The 13,830-nt window shown below is 39.8% G+C and overlaps 1 protein-coding gene across 3 annotated transcripts in view; it reads right to left on the bottom strand.

The window, feature by feature from the left end:
- Positions 1-7,067: 7,067 nt before the first annotated feature.
- VEGFC (vascular endothelial growth factor C) overlaps positions 7,068-13,830 on the bottom strand; it is a 130,011-nt gene continuing 123,248 nt past the window's right edge. For all 3 annotated transcript variants that reach the window (XM_039542454.1, XM_039542456.1, XM_039542455.1), the window contains exon 7: positions 7,068-7,579. In XM_039542454.1, the coding sequence (XP_039398388.1) occupies positions 7,465-7,579 (115 nt within the window). In that variant the 3' untranslated portion in view covers positions 7,068-7,464. The remainder of the gene's footprint in view (positions 7,580-13,830) is intronic.

Consider the following 13,830-nt stretch of genomic DNA (forward strand, 5'->3'; position numbering starts at 1 on the left):
ACAGAACTTTCACCCAGAATAAAAATATGAACATATAAACTGTGGTTTAGATGGGGAGTACTTTGCTGAAACAAGACAATAGCGCAATACTGTATGCTGAAACAAGGTAATAGTGCAATAAAATGACTTACAGAAATTTCCATAGAGGTTTGCCAAATGAATGCTTATGCAAGCAGCAAAGCATTATGTTTTATGATGAAAAACTTTTCATGTAATGCAAACCATTGCAATTCTCTAACATATCCCCAAACTAAATTTAAGTTCACTTTGTAGCTTCAGGCACCGGATAAAATAATATACATCATTATTATGACAAATTACTGAAATATTATGAGTCATACCACAATCAGATTGGTAACCATTATTGTTCATATTCCATTTCCTACATTTGGAGGTAGGAATACATATGAAATAAATTACTATATATGATATTATAGAGAAGCATTAAAAGTTTATCAATGAAATAAATTAGAATTTAAAACTAGAAAGCTTGATTTTTATCAGTTTTTTTTTAAAACCCATCCTGCATCTCTAATTGGAGAACCCTAGCTTACAGGGCTGTCAAACTTGAGCCTTTCACATGCACTAAATTTATTTATTTTTATTAGCATTTTGTGCATCCAAAGAAAGTGATAGAAGTGATTTCTATACCTGGCCAATCTGATTTTGGCAAATTCAGCCGGGCAGTGGAAGATTCTTTTGGATTATCAGCAGGTTAACCGAGATAGAGGAGAAGAAGCCAGGAAATTATTAAGGAACCTCTGTGCACTACTGCAGTTTTTCAGTTGATTCACTGAGGTCAAGTAGTAAATTACTACAACTAAGAGCTACTTCAGATATATGTACCCTTAATAACAGTCTCAATTGGTAGATTTCAAACTTCTCCAGCTAGGAGTAACCTCTCCTTCCTCCAAATGCTGCAATATGTCCATAACAGTTTCTAGATAGGAAGACTAGCCAGTCTGTCTGTAGAGCACAGTAGCCACACAAATTATTCAGATTTAGGTACAGGTGTTAAAACAGTGGTCTTATATGAACTCTTATATGAATAACTCTGCAAGGGAAAGTGTATTGTAAAGGCTTTGCAAAGAATGTCCCATTACATGATTTATTGCACTTAATTATACCTGTTTTGGAAACAAAACAAGACAAATCTCCATGAAAATGAGGAAAGGAAAACATGGAGTTGAAGGGCACTTGAAGCTGTCATTAAGATACAGGCTAGAAAAATCATAAAGATCTCTTGGAGGGTCAAAAGCCCCCAAAATAAAAGTTATATAGGAGGGCCAGTCAAAGTAACATAATCCAAGAGGGGAACCATACGCTTTTATGCTGCTCTTTGATGTGGAGATAAGGGAATTGATATACCAGTTTGTTCAGTATGAATTTATAAGCATAACTATGTTTAGACCACAAAAGGAGCTAAGGACACATGATACTGTACAAAATCTGTCTCCTCTTGAAGAGAAGTTTATTCACAATTCAAGATGTCTACACAACATGATGATAGCTGCACTAGGTAGAAACTTATACTCTCATTCTCTGTACATTCCTGATGTAATGCGACATAAGCTTAAACCAAGCTGCATTTTCCCTTAGCATTATTTCCATAAATCAAATTTATCGTTTTGTGCTTAAGTGCCATCACTTTTCTGTCTACATCACTATTTTAACATTTTCAGTTAGACTGTTTGACATTAGTATGGAGACACTTTACATAGATGGTTGTGACCTTTTTATTTAGGGCTGGAGTTGCCAAAACAGCCTGAACTGTGCTTGATGGTGCTGAACCACTTAGAATATAAAATCTGCATTGGCCTACAAACTCAGCTCTGTCCACCCTGAACACTGCACATTTCATTTTTAACAATGAAGTAATAAGATTAGAATGAAAAATAAAATGGAGACTGTTGTATAGTTTATATTCAAACAACACTATAAAAATGCACCAAAGCCAACTGTAATCCATATATATCACCTTCACACAGCAAGAAGAAAATGTCAACTTTTATGTAGCTTGCGCCGCTCATCTAAAAAAAAAAGCACTCCAAATTTTGCATCCTTAAGTAAACAGCTACCGTAAACTTCTTGAAACACTGGGATATACAAAATTACATTTTATAAGAAAGAATGGAGATCAGCAGGCTAATGCTAATTCAAGTAATTACTGCAAGCCTATAATTATAGTAAATGAAAAAATATTTTGTTTGAAACAAAAAACAAATTTAGGACCTGACTTCCAAAAGTTGCATTCTGGTGCTAGAACATAGTAATGCTGACTTATCTGCACATATGCATATCTGGGAGAATGGCCACTTATTCATTTGCACATACAAATACCTAATTTGTGTACATAGTAATGCTAATTGCACATGCAAATTAAGCATACGTGTATTTAGGTGCCAGATCTTTTAAAAATCAGGCCCTTGCTTTTGTCAAAATTTTAAAAATTGCATTTTAATATTTTTAGTTGAAAAGGAGATTTGGCACTTGCTCACAGATAGTGAACCACAATATATTTGAGAAGCTAAACAACTTGAAAAATTGCTTGCAATAAATGCTTTATTTGTGACTATTAATGTTTGTTTTTAAAGTTCTGTATTCTCATTTTCTCACGTTCCCAATCTGTGAGGACTATGTACTGGAAAATGGTGATCACTGTATATACAGTATGTCCAATTGGAACTCAAAATGTCTGCTTGATTACTATTCTAGTTAAACCTTTTTATCTGGCTTTGACATGTTCACAGTGCTGCACTTGTTCATGTGCAAAATGAGCATTAGTATAGCTAGGACTTCAGTTGACCTTCTTTATTGGTATCCCTTAGTAGTGTACAATGGGATTTTTATGATCCATATAGAGTTGATTGTTGGAATTCCTGGCACTGCTTTGTCTTCATCCGTATTTCCTAGCTTTTGATGATAATCACATTTCACCTCAAGGGTAGAATTAAAATCTATTACGTTTTGGCTCACCGCAGCCGCTATTCTAGTTTTTTTTGACCTGTATAAGAACTGGGAAATTTATATTGTAACACTGTGTAAAATTTTGTTTTGATGGTCCAGTCAAGTAAAATTGTATTTCATCATAATTCGTTTCTAATGATATTTTCTGCCTGTATGACTGATTGCCTGATATTCATAAATGGGTACCCAGTTCTCTCCAACTTTTTTAGCAATACCTATATTATCAAAATTACATTAGATGTGATTGACTTTGACAAATTAGACCTTGGTGACTTAAAATCACCATTAGTCCAATTGACAGGAAGTTGTGTGTCATACTGGCTCAAGGGTGCACTTTGATGCTGATCTGTCATCAATGGCTCTCCACCCTAATCTGAGATGAGATTCATTGTTTTATTATGTTACTTCATCTCCTTAGTATTTGTATGCCTGATTTCTATCCAATTTGGGTGATTACAGCTGGCCTCCTAGGAAGAACTTTGGGAAAACTAGAAGTCACAAATTCCACTGCTTATCATTTTTCCAAGAAACATCAACCTATCACCCCTCTTGCCTACATATTACACTAGCTTCATATTGCCCCATGGATTGAATGAGTACAAGGTGCTTTCATTCCATTTTATGAACTCTGATATCTGAGCATCCCATGGTCTAGGGAAAGTACAGGAACATTTTAAAAACATGCATTTACTTTCTAAGGAACATGGAGATCATAATATTAAAACACACAAACAAAACAAAACAAAACAACAAAAGAAACAACCTGAAATAAAGCCATTTAAGTGTAAAATTTATGTATTGCTACATGATAGATTATCATTTCAAAGAGTGCTTGTTCCTATGTGTATTCCACTTTTGGTAGCACATGTGGTCAACAAACCTGAGACTGAAAGGTTTTTGGTAGCAGTGTCTGTTGCTGGCCAATTGTCACTCTAGTTCCTTCTCACACCTTTGGCCGAAGACAGAGTGCTCATGTCCACACCTAGCTGTACTCTTGGATAGCTCCTTTTTTCTTGTACGTATTTAGTGTTATTGTAGTTTACTATAGTTTTAACCTTTTCATAGTTAATTAGAAATAGTTTGGTTTGGTAGAGGGGTCTCAGGTATGGCAGTTATATCCCGTCTCCCTCCTGCTTCCTGCCACCAGGACCCTGTGGATTACACCCAAGACCCCGGTTTCAAAAACTGTGGGGTCTGTCTGAGGCCACTGCCTTTCAGTGACAACCATGATGCTTGTTTACACTATGTCGGAGAGACTCACATCACCTCCAAGTGCAGCATCTGCCATTCCTTTTAGTGATGGACCAGACAGGAGAGGGAGGTCTGTCAGGAGAGGGAGGTCTGTCTGAAAAAGTTCCTCGTGGACAGAACCATAAAATCAAAGGCTGATCCAGACCCAGGGGAACTCCCCCTACATTGGCCTTAGGAGTCCAGGAGTGCCCTATTGAGGTCAGCTTCAGTTGGTTCCAGAGCCTTCAACATCAAGCTCTTAGATTGCTGTAAGAAGCTGGGAAAGAGTGAGGAGATGGGATCTAGATATTTCCCCCCCCCCAAATATTAAGGATAAATCTCCCTCCAAATCATTGTTGTCTTCAAAGAGAAAAGGACTATCTATATCCCACTATAAAACTTTGGAGGCCTTGTGTCCTAGGCGATGAGAAGTACAGATGGTACTGCTAAGGGGCCAGCACTCTGACCAAACTGAAGACACAGATGGTGCCAAATAGTACAGAGAAAACCAGCATGCCGTCAAGAGAAGGTTCTTATACAAAAGGTGGAATCACTTCCCGACCCAGGAGCTACAGAACCAGGCCCCACTCAGCACATCTAGAGAGGCTTCTATTCAAGATAGTTCCTCATCCCAAAGACAAAAGACTTATCCTGGACCTAAGGCTTCTAAACTCTTACATTGAAAATCTGACATTCAGGATGGTCACCCACTCTTTAATAATCCCATCCTGGGATCAAGGCAACTGGTTTACAACTCTTGATCTAAAAAATGCTGTTTTCATAAAGACATTCATTTAACACAAAGGGGATTCCTGATGTTTGTCATAGGTATAAACCATCATCAATACAGAGTGCTTCCATTTGGACAGTACCAAGTGTATTCATAAGGTGTTAATGATTGTGGTAGCCCATCTATGACCTCAGGGCATTGCAGTCTTGCTTACCTGGACAACTGGCTCATCAATGGTCAATAATACCAGAGTGTACAAGAGGCCACACACATGGTGAGGTGTCTTTCAACATCTCAGCCTCAGATTAAACACAGCAAAAGTCCATTTTAGCCCTGACACAGAAGATTGAATCCGGTCTCGATTCAATTAATTCCATCACTGCAAGGGAATACTACTACTTCATGTGATGTCACTGGCGGTGCTCCACTTCAGGTGTCGGTACGTCCCTGGGCTGTTGATCAGAGAGGTCTCATGGCGGATCCACCATATACTGTCTTTCATCATAAAAAGTGTCCTTGAGGCTCAACCCTAAGTTCATTCTGAAGGTTGTCTTTGGGTTCTATTTGAATCAGGTCATTCATCTTCCTCTGTTTTATCCAAAATCACATAAGAGCAGACAAGAATTTAAGCTATACTTGTTAAATATATGAAGAGCATTGACTTTCTATCCAGACAAGGCTAAACTGTTCAGATGGTCTCCCAAACTGTTCACTTCCTTTAATGAAAGGTAATGCTGTTTCTACCCAAAGACTGTCCAAATGGATCTCAGGATGCATAACCAAATAAGGTTTCAGTTCCTGTGGGGCACATTCAAAAAGACTCCAGACAGCATCTGTGGCTGTGCTCAATAATGTCTCCATCCTAGATATCTGCAAAGCTGCAACATAGGGTTCTATAAATACCTTCTCTCAGCACTACACATTAGTACAAGCACGTGCTTCAAATGATGCTGTGGGTACTCCAAGCACCCATCTCCTGACTTAAACTATTCCTTAGAAGTCACCAGAAGTGGAATTCACATAGGGACAAACACCTGAAGAAAGAAGTTACTTACCTTGTACAGTAACTTGAGTTGTCCATATATTTTACTACCTGCCCTACTTCCCCTCTGCTCAGAGACCCTTTTTCAAGGTTAAGTGGTAGAGAAGGAACTGGGGTGGCAGTTGGCCAGCAGCACCCTTTTTACCCTCAGTAGGGAGCATTAAGGTGGGGTAGGGCCTCATATGCAGTCCAGCAGATGCTACCAGTGAAAACTTCTCTATCTCAGACATATTGAGTGCATGCATAACCAGAAGTGGAAATGAAATGATTCCTTGATTACTACTAGACTATCTCATTCATATTATTATTCTATCCAAGTTAAAAGCTTACCTCTTTTTCTAGAGTTTGTAGATGTTAGATTGGAGACTCTCCATGTAAAAATGCTCTAACAATTGTTTGTACAGAGATTATCTTGTAAATCCAGACTGGCTTGTTGGAAGTCTTTTCAGGTGCCCAGTGGAAAGAAAAATACATTATTTTCTCTTAAAAGCACCTGGCATACAAGAGACTTTAGATCACAATAATTTGGCTTACAGTATGACATAGTACAACATCAAATAATTTTAAACTATTTTGTTTTGAATTTTAGGGCACAATCTTTAAAACTAAATAAAACAGCATAATTGATATTTCCATATGTAAATATTTTAATTATATTTTAATTATTATACCTGCATGAACACTTACCATTTAAAATATTTTGACTATATATTGGCATGCATGTATGTGACTACTAATAGCTGCTGCTCTCCTTTGAACAAGCTTTGTTCCTGTGCAATAGAGAGGACTCATAATAGTTTTTATAAAATATCACGCATGCTTAGCTAGTTGGTCTACATAGTAAAATATCACTGGACATAGATGTTGTAAATATAACTTTTTTTTTAATAGCTCAGCCTAGATATTTTAAGCAGATACAAAAAGTTCACTGCTGTCTCACTTACACTTTCTTTCATAAAATCACTTATTTTTATTGGATAGGAATTCTAGCTCTGGATTTCCAGAAACTATTTTAAGAACCACCATTCACGTTGTTGAGCTGTGGTTGGTTTGTACAGACTGGGTCATAAAATAATCAATTAAACATTCTCACCAGTATATAATACAATTTTCATTTTATTTAAACATATTTTGCATGATATAAAAATATTGATCACAGTGAGCTTTAACAATTGTTACTGCTATAAACAGGAATGCTGCACAATGTTTAGTGGAAATAAATTATATAGTCATTATCTCTTTTAAAAAAAAATCACAAGGAGGAAAACCAAGGCTGTTTTGTCATTGGCAGAAAACAAGTCCTTAGTGAGTTCTTTACACAACATGAGCCCCATTATTGTCTACATGTGCTTTCCACATTTCTTGGGGAAAAAGCACAATGTGTTTGTCTCTGTGAATCCCACAGGGTCTCTGGTGCACAGTTAATTCCAATGTTAACGCTGTTGGTTTTTTAATGGAAAAATGTACACCAAAATGGCAAGTAGTGCTTTCTTCACTAATTAATAAGCGGTCTTTTCCAATATGTGGGTACGCAACGGCACACTTCTTCACTATAATAAAATCCAGGCTCACAGCGTTTCGTTCTAACTGTACACGGTGGTCTGTAGCAGCTGGAGGAAGGAAACAAAAAGCCACTGGTAAAATGGGGCAGGCACATGAATCAAAGAGAAATATACATCTGACTATGTACACTTATGCTACACTTATACCAGAGAACACTTAAATCCTATAAAGATATATAACATATTACATATGTGCATGAATATTTCTGTGAACTGTCTTGCAATGAAAAGCAAATAAATAGGGTTACAAATACTGCTCAGGTGACTCTGTGGTTTTACTCATATGAATATTCATTAATACTCTCTTGAAATACTTACCAGCTCTAATTACATTCTAAGCTAGAGTATACGTTGGTATATTATTCTGGCAAATAGTTCTAACATTTTTTTCTGGTAGGCAACCCTGTTTAGTATGCCACTACTGAATGTCTCCTAGCTTGAGCCAGCATTCCCTAACGAGCTGATGTTACAGGCCAGAATGCTTAATTTTTTTCTAACAGACGTTTTGCAGCATGAGCTTTCGTGGGTGAATACCCACGGTCTTTTCCAATATGTGGAATATGTCCACTTGCATCTGAAGAAGTGGGTATTCACCCACGAAAGCTCATGCTGCAAAACGTCTGTTAGTCTATAAGGTGCCACAGGATTCTTTGTTGCTTTTACAGATCCAGACTAACACGGCTACCCCTCTGATAATTTTTTTCTGTATATTTACCAGCTATTTGCGTAATAGAAAAGATAGATTTTCTATACTATGACCCTGATCCTGCACTGAGAACTGCACAGGGAAAACCCATATACTTCCACAGATCCCCAGTGAGTTCAGTGGGAGTCTGTTTGCCATATTGCACTGTGTGATTTTTATTGTAGGATCCAGGCCCATAAGTATATGGTAAATTTTAAAGGAGAAGAAAGGGTAACAATAACAATAATATTAACTGAAATAACTTTAATGCAAATAGATCATTAAACTACAGATTATATCTATAAACAAGATGTTCCTCATTAGTGGATATTTGCTTACACAAGGAGTTGTACAAAGCTAATTCCTTGGCTTCTCTCCCCCCACCTCATTTTTTTTTTTAACAGCTTGACCTAAAATAACCTTACAATAACAATGCCAAATAACCTCTGGTGTGTAATGGAGACAAAGTACTAGTCTGTGGCTTTTTCAGACATTGGCAGCGACTCAAGAGGGAAAAGTATATGTTTCAAGTTTCAACAGTTATATTTTAAACTTGTCTTTAAATAATGTGTCTCTGTTTTATGAAACATACTGACATAATGTTCTATTGTAATAATTCTTGCTATATATATATTTCTGTTTACAGATACTACACAATATACTATTGAGGTACTTTTAATATTCTCTTCCCCAGGCAATTTTTTCTGTTTTTAGACTATGCGTACTCTAATTATCATTGCAGATGGTTTAGCACATTGCATGCTTATTTTGGACACTGACTTGCCACTTTACAGTAATGTGTTTATAAAATGAGATCTTGGATTACAGTTACATTAATGCAAGCCAATTAATTAAACCAATGAACATGAATATGAAGAAATCAGTAAAGAATGAGGAAGACCCAGCAGTTATGGTAATTATTGACTAGCCATATCTTGTTCAGATATTTCAGTGTAATTTGTCACAGTGGTCTGATTCATTAGCAGGTTTTATGTAATTCCAAGGTTCATGTTATATCATGTCACTTAGGACAAACTCTAGAGCTATCTCGGAAAAATGTAACAACTTTCATGGAATTTCTGTAAAAGATCATGTTGATCCTTTTGCCTAATGCTAAACATTTTATAAAATATACAACACCTGCAGTTTGGGGTGGGGGTGTTAGTGTTGGAAAGGTGTTGAGGATGCTGAAGCAAGAAAGAGGCAGAGCTGACCCCTAACCAAAATAATGTGGCTCTTTCATAGAAATGCACCTATCCTCCTGTATACCATCCCTGATAGTGCCAGCAAAAAAAGAATCAGGAGTAAGTTTGGACTTGGAAAATTAATCTTCTGTGGATACAAAAATGGGGATGGAGTGGATGTAGAATTTCCTTCGGAGTTGTATGTTACAATGATGTTTGTCCTTCTATAGTGCCTTTCATTTAAAGATTTCAAAGCTTTTGTCTGAATCCCACTAGAAGGTCATACCATCTGAGGCACTGATCTTTAAGGCAAAGCCAAAAAACTTACCTATTTGGATGTTGTATTTCCCAGGATGCCTAACCCTAGCAAAGCAGTTGGGCAACATAAATAAAAAAAAAAAGTAGATAAGTGCTGTCAAACAAACTGGATACTGCCATCTGGATGCTTTCATCTGACCCACAGATCTCTCTGCTCTCATCAAAACAATCTGGCATTAGGCCTGGTCTACACTTAAAAGTTAGGCCAACATAGTCAGTCAGGGGTGTGAAAAATCCACAACCGTGAGCAATATAGCTATAGTGACCTAACCTCCAATGTTGATGGAAGAATTCTTCCATCGGTGTAGCTGCTATTGGTTAGGGATGTAGTGTTCCTATCCCAATGGAAAAACCCCTTCCATCATTGTTGGCAGTATCTAAGCTATGTGGTTTCTGGCATAACTACGGGAACCTAGCTATGCTGATAGTCTGTATAGGTAAGAGTGTGAGGGAAGAACAGTTAGTTATAGATGGGGTTGATACTGTTACCTATTGTTAAGGTTGAGCAATACTTCTCATTCTAAGATGGTGCTATCAGTTGCTTATAACTGTCAAACTTTAACCATCTGGACTGATTTTATGCGTCAAGTGTCTGCCTCAACCTGACTCTTTCAGAAAAATTCAGCCAAAATGCTTCAGCCATTTCTGAGAATGAGGCTAGGGGCAAAAAACTTTTCCCTATGTTAAAAAAAAAAATTCTGGGGACCTTTCTTTCAAGCAGCTCTACATATCCCCATGCTTTGGAGCAGGTCCTAGCACATGGGTCGGCAACCTTTCAGAAATGATGTGCCGAGTCTTCATTTATTCACTCTAATTTAAGGTTTCATGTGACGGTAATACATTTTAATGTTTTTAGAAGGTCTCTTTCTATAAGTCTATAAACTATTGTTGTATGTAAAGTAAACAAGTTTTTTTAAATGTTTAAGAAACTTCATTTAAAATTAAATTAAAATGCAGAGCTTATCAATTTAGTGCAGTGGTTCTTAACCTGGGATGCACGCACCCCCTGGGGCAGGGCCGGTGCAAGGATATTTTGCACCCTAGGTGAAACTTCCACCTTGTGCCCCCTCCCCCCGCCCTTGCACCTCGGTTCATTGAGGGGCAAATCCCAACGAGCCTTTATAGACCCGAGGGGCCAGCCGTGCCCAGGGGCTGCTCCCCAGACCAGGTTCCCCCCTCCCACCCCCTGAACTCCCCTGGAGGGTGGACAGCCCCCCCGTGAGCCCTCCCCACCCCATTCCAGTGGCTCCAAAGGTGGCACGCGTGCCGTAGGTTGCTGACCCCTGTCCTAGCAATTTGCCGGGGGAATCACCTTGTGTCAAGGATGTGCCTTTTGCCATCCCATTATATTCTGCCTATATCATTCCAAGTTACAAGCTTTAGAAAAATCATAGCAGGCACATGCCCAGTAGAGTCTTGCCAGAAGAGAACAACTAAAATCTCAGAAGATTCTGTCCTCATGAAGCATGTTTGGTCCTTTCACAACTCCTAGTGCTGACCAGACTGTTCATGTGCCACCATCCCCAAAGAACGACCAGGCCTGCTCCAGTCTACATTTTTACAAGGACAAAGCCAGACTTTCCCTGTAAATGCTGCTTCCAGCTTCTCTGAGCTGGGAGATTGGGCCTAGGCTGTGGAATTAAGAGAAGGAAGCCCAAATCTCCTGTACCAGGCAGCATAGAGGAGGGGTCTGGTTAAAGTGCAGAGGGGCCCAAAGCTGAAGCAAGGGGAAGGGAAAGGAGTAAATTGGGACAAGGAATCTGGTGAGACTGGGACTGGAGAGGGGAGGCAAGCTGGGACTGAGTGGGCAAGGAGACTGGAGCTGGGGGGAAGAGGCTGCAAATAGGACTTGTTGGGCAACGAGGCAGATTAGGAACTGGGAACTGGTGGGGACACAGAGCTGGGAAGGGAAACAGAGGGATACTGGGACCTAGTTGGCTGGGAGAATACTGAGATTGGGTGAGGGATAGGAAGACAGATGTGACAAGGAGGTGTAGGGGGGAGAACTGGGACTGATTGGACAAAGAGACTGGGCCAGGGAGTGGAGGTGGGGAAAGACATGTCAGGTGAGGAACCGGGACTGACTGGGCAAGGTGACTAGGACTGCAGATGTGGAGGAGAGAGACTGGTAATTGGGACTCTGACCACCTCCCGCTCCTCTCCTTACAGAAATGTTCGGCAGCACTAGAATACTATAGTGAAGAGCACCATAGAGAAGCACATGAGGAAGTGAAGAACTGTTTTCAGAGCAGGGTTTGAATGGTATGCAGTAAATAAGGCACTAGACAATGAGGAGAAAACAAAATATTGAATAGCTGCTCATTAACTGAGCACCGTCCAGCTTGTGCACTGAACAAGGCAGGAGTCCTCTGGAAAATACAGTATGTGACTACAATTAAAGACTGTATCATAATGCACATGCACAAGGGGGTTGCACAGGCAAACTTAATTCTGGCATTTCCTAACTTTTGAGTGCTTGACTTTGCAACCTTAAACCTTTAATGTTGTTTTCTGGTGCATAACACCACTAAAGAGGCACATACTGTGGCTGGAGAAGATCGCTAAATGTATCTCTTACCAGCAAACATTATTTCTGTGGTGCATGGACCACAACTCAAAGTGTAATTTGCACTGCACCCCAGAAGGAATTTATACTAGATACTGATGACCTCTAGCCCCCATCCTACTGGGTGCCAAATGCCTGGTGGTAATTGCCCTTATTTTCTATTAAGTCAGGGACGAGGAGTGTCCAGGAGCTGTTGCTGAACATAAAATGGAGGGAGTAGAGATGTACCATGTGAACTGTATTTTGATATGTTTGTCTATATTTGATTGTGTGTCTTGTCATTTTAGATATTAAAATCTTCAGGGCAGGATCCATATTCTATTCTATGTCCACCAGTGCTGTTTGGGGCCTTTTAGGTGCTGCCAGAATATTTATAAATAAATTAAAATGTTAATTTTGTAACCATGTCAATGGTTTTAGGTAACTGAACAAATATGTATCTCATACTATGAATATTTACTATTACTATTATTACTACTATTAATGAACTTCGTGATCTTGTTTCTCCAAGCAGTGTTATCTGAGTTATATCTGCTTAGCTTTACTTAAAAAAGACAGTTACCTGTTCCATAACTGGCGTTCTTCGAGACGTGTTGCTCATGTCTATTCCACAGTAGTTGTGCGTGCTCGCCACGTGCACCGCTGCCCAAAGTTTTTCTCTTAGCAGTACACGTAATGGGGGAGCACCGCTGTGACCCCTGGACTGGCGCCTCTATATCGCACTATAAGGGGAGCTGTGCGCTGCCCCACCCTTGGTTCCTTCTTGCCGGACAACTCCGACAGAGGGGAAGGAGGGCGGAACATGGAATAGACATGAGCAACACATTTCAAAGAACACCTGTTACGGAACAGGTAACTGTCTTTTCTTCTGCGAGTGATTGCTCATGTGTATTCCACAGTAGGTGATTCCAAACTATATGTGTGGGAGGTGGGCAGGAGTTACGAGTTCCCAGGATGCAGAACCGCCCTGCCGAACCTGGCGTCATCCCTAGTTTGGGAGATGATCGCATAATGCGAAGTAAACGTGTGAACCGAGGCCCAAGAAGCTGCTCTACAGATGTCCTGGATAGGGACATGGGCTACGTAGGCAGCCGATGAGGCCTGAGCCCTCAGAGTGCGCCCTGATGATCAGTGGCAGGGGGAACCCCTGCCAGATCATAGCACGTGCAAATGCACAAGGTGATCTAGCGGGAAAGACTCTGGGTGGAGATTGGTTGCACCTTCACACGCTTGGCCGAGGGAACAAAAAGTTGCAAGGATTTCCTGAATGGCTTCGTCCGATTCAGATAAAAGGCCAGCGCCCTATGCACATTGAGTGTGTGAAGGCGGCGTTCCTCATTGGAGGAATGAGGCTTAGGACAGAGCATGGGAAGAAAGATGTTATGTTCCATATGGAAGGTGGAGACCACCTTCAGGAGAAATGCCGGATGAGGGCGAAGCTGGACTTTATCCCTATGGAAGACCGTATATGGGGGTTCCGAGGTCAGGGCCCTGAGTTCCGAGACACGACGGGCCAAAGTGATTGCTACAAGGAAGGCTACCTTCC

Source organism: Mauremys reevesii, linkage group 5 (assembly GCF_016161935.1).
Source record: "Mauremys reevesii isolate NIE-2019 linkage group 5, ASM1616193v1, whole genome shotgun sequence".
Taxonomy (NCBI): Eukaryota; Metazoa; Chordata; order Testudines; family Geoemydidae; genus Mauremys; species Mauremys reevesii.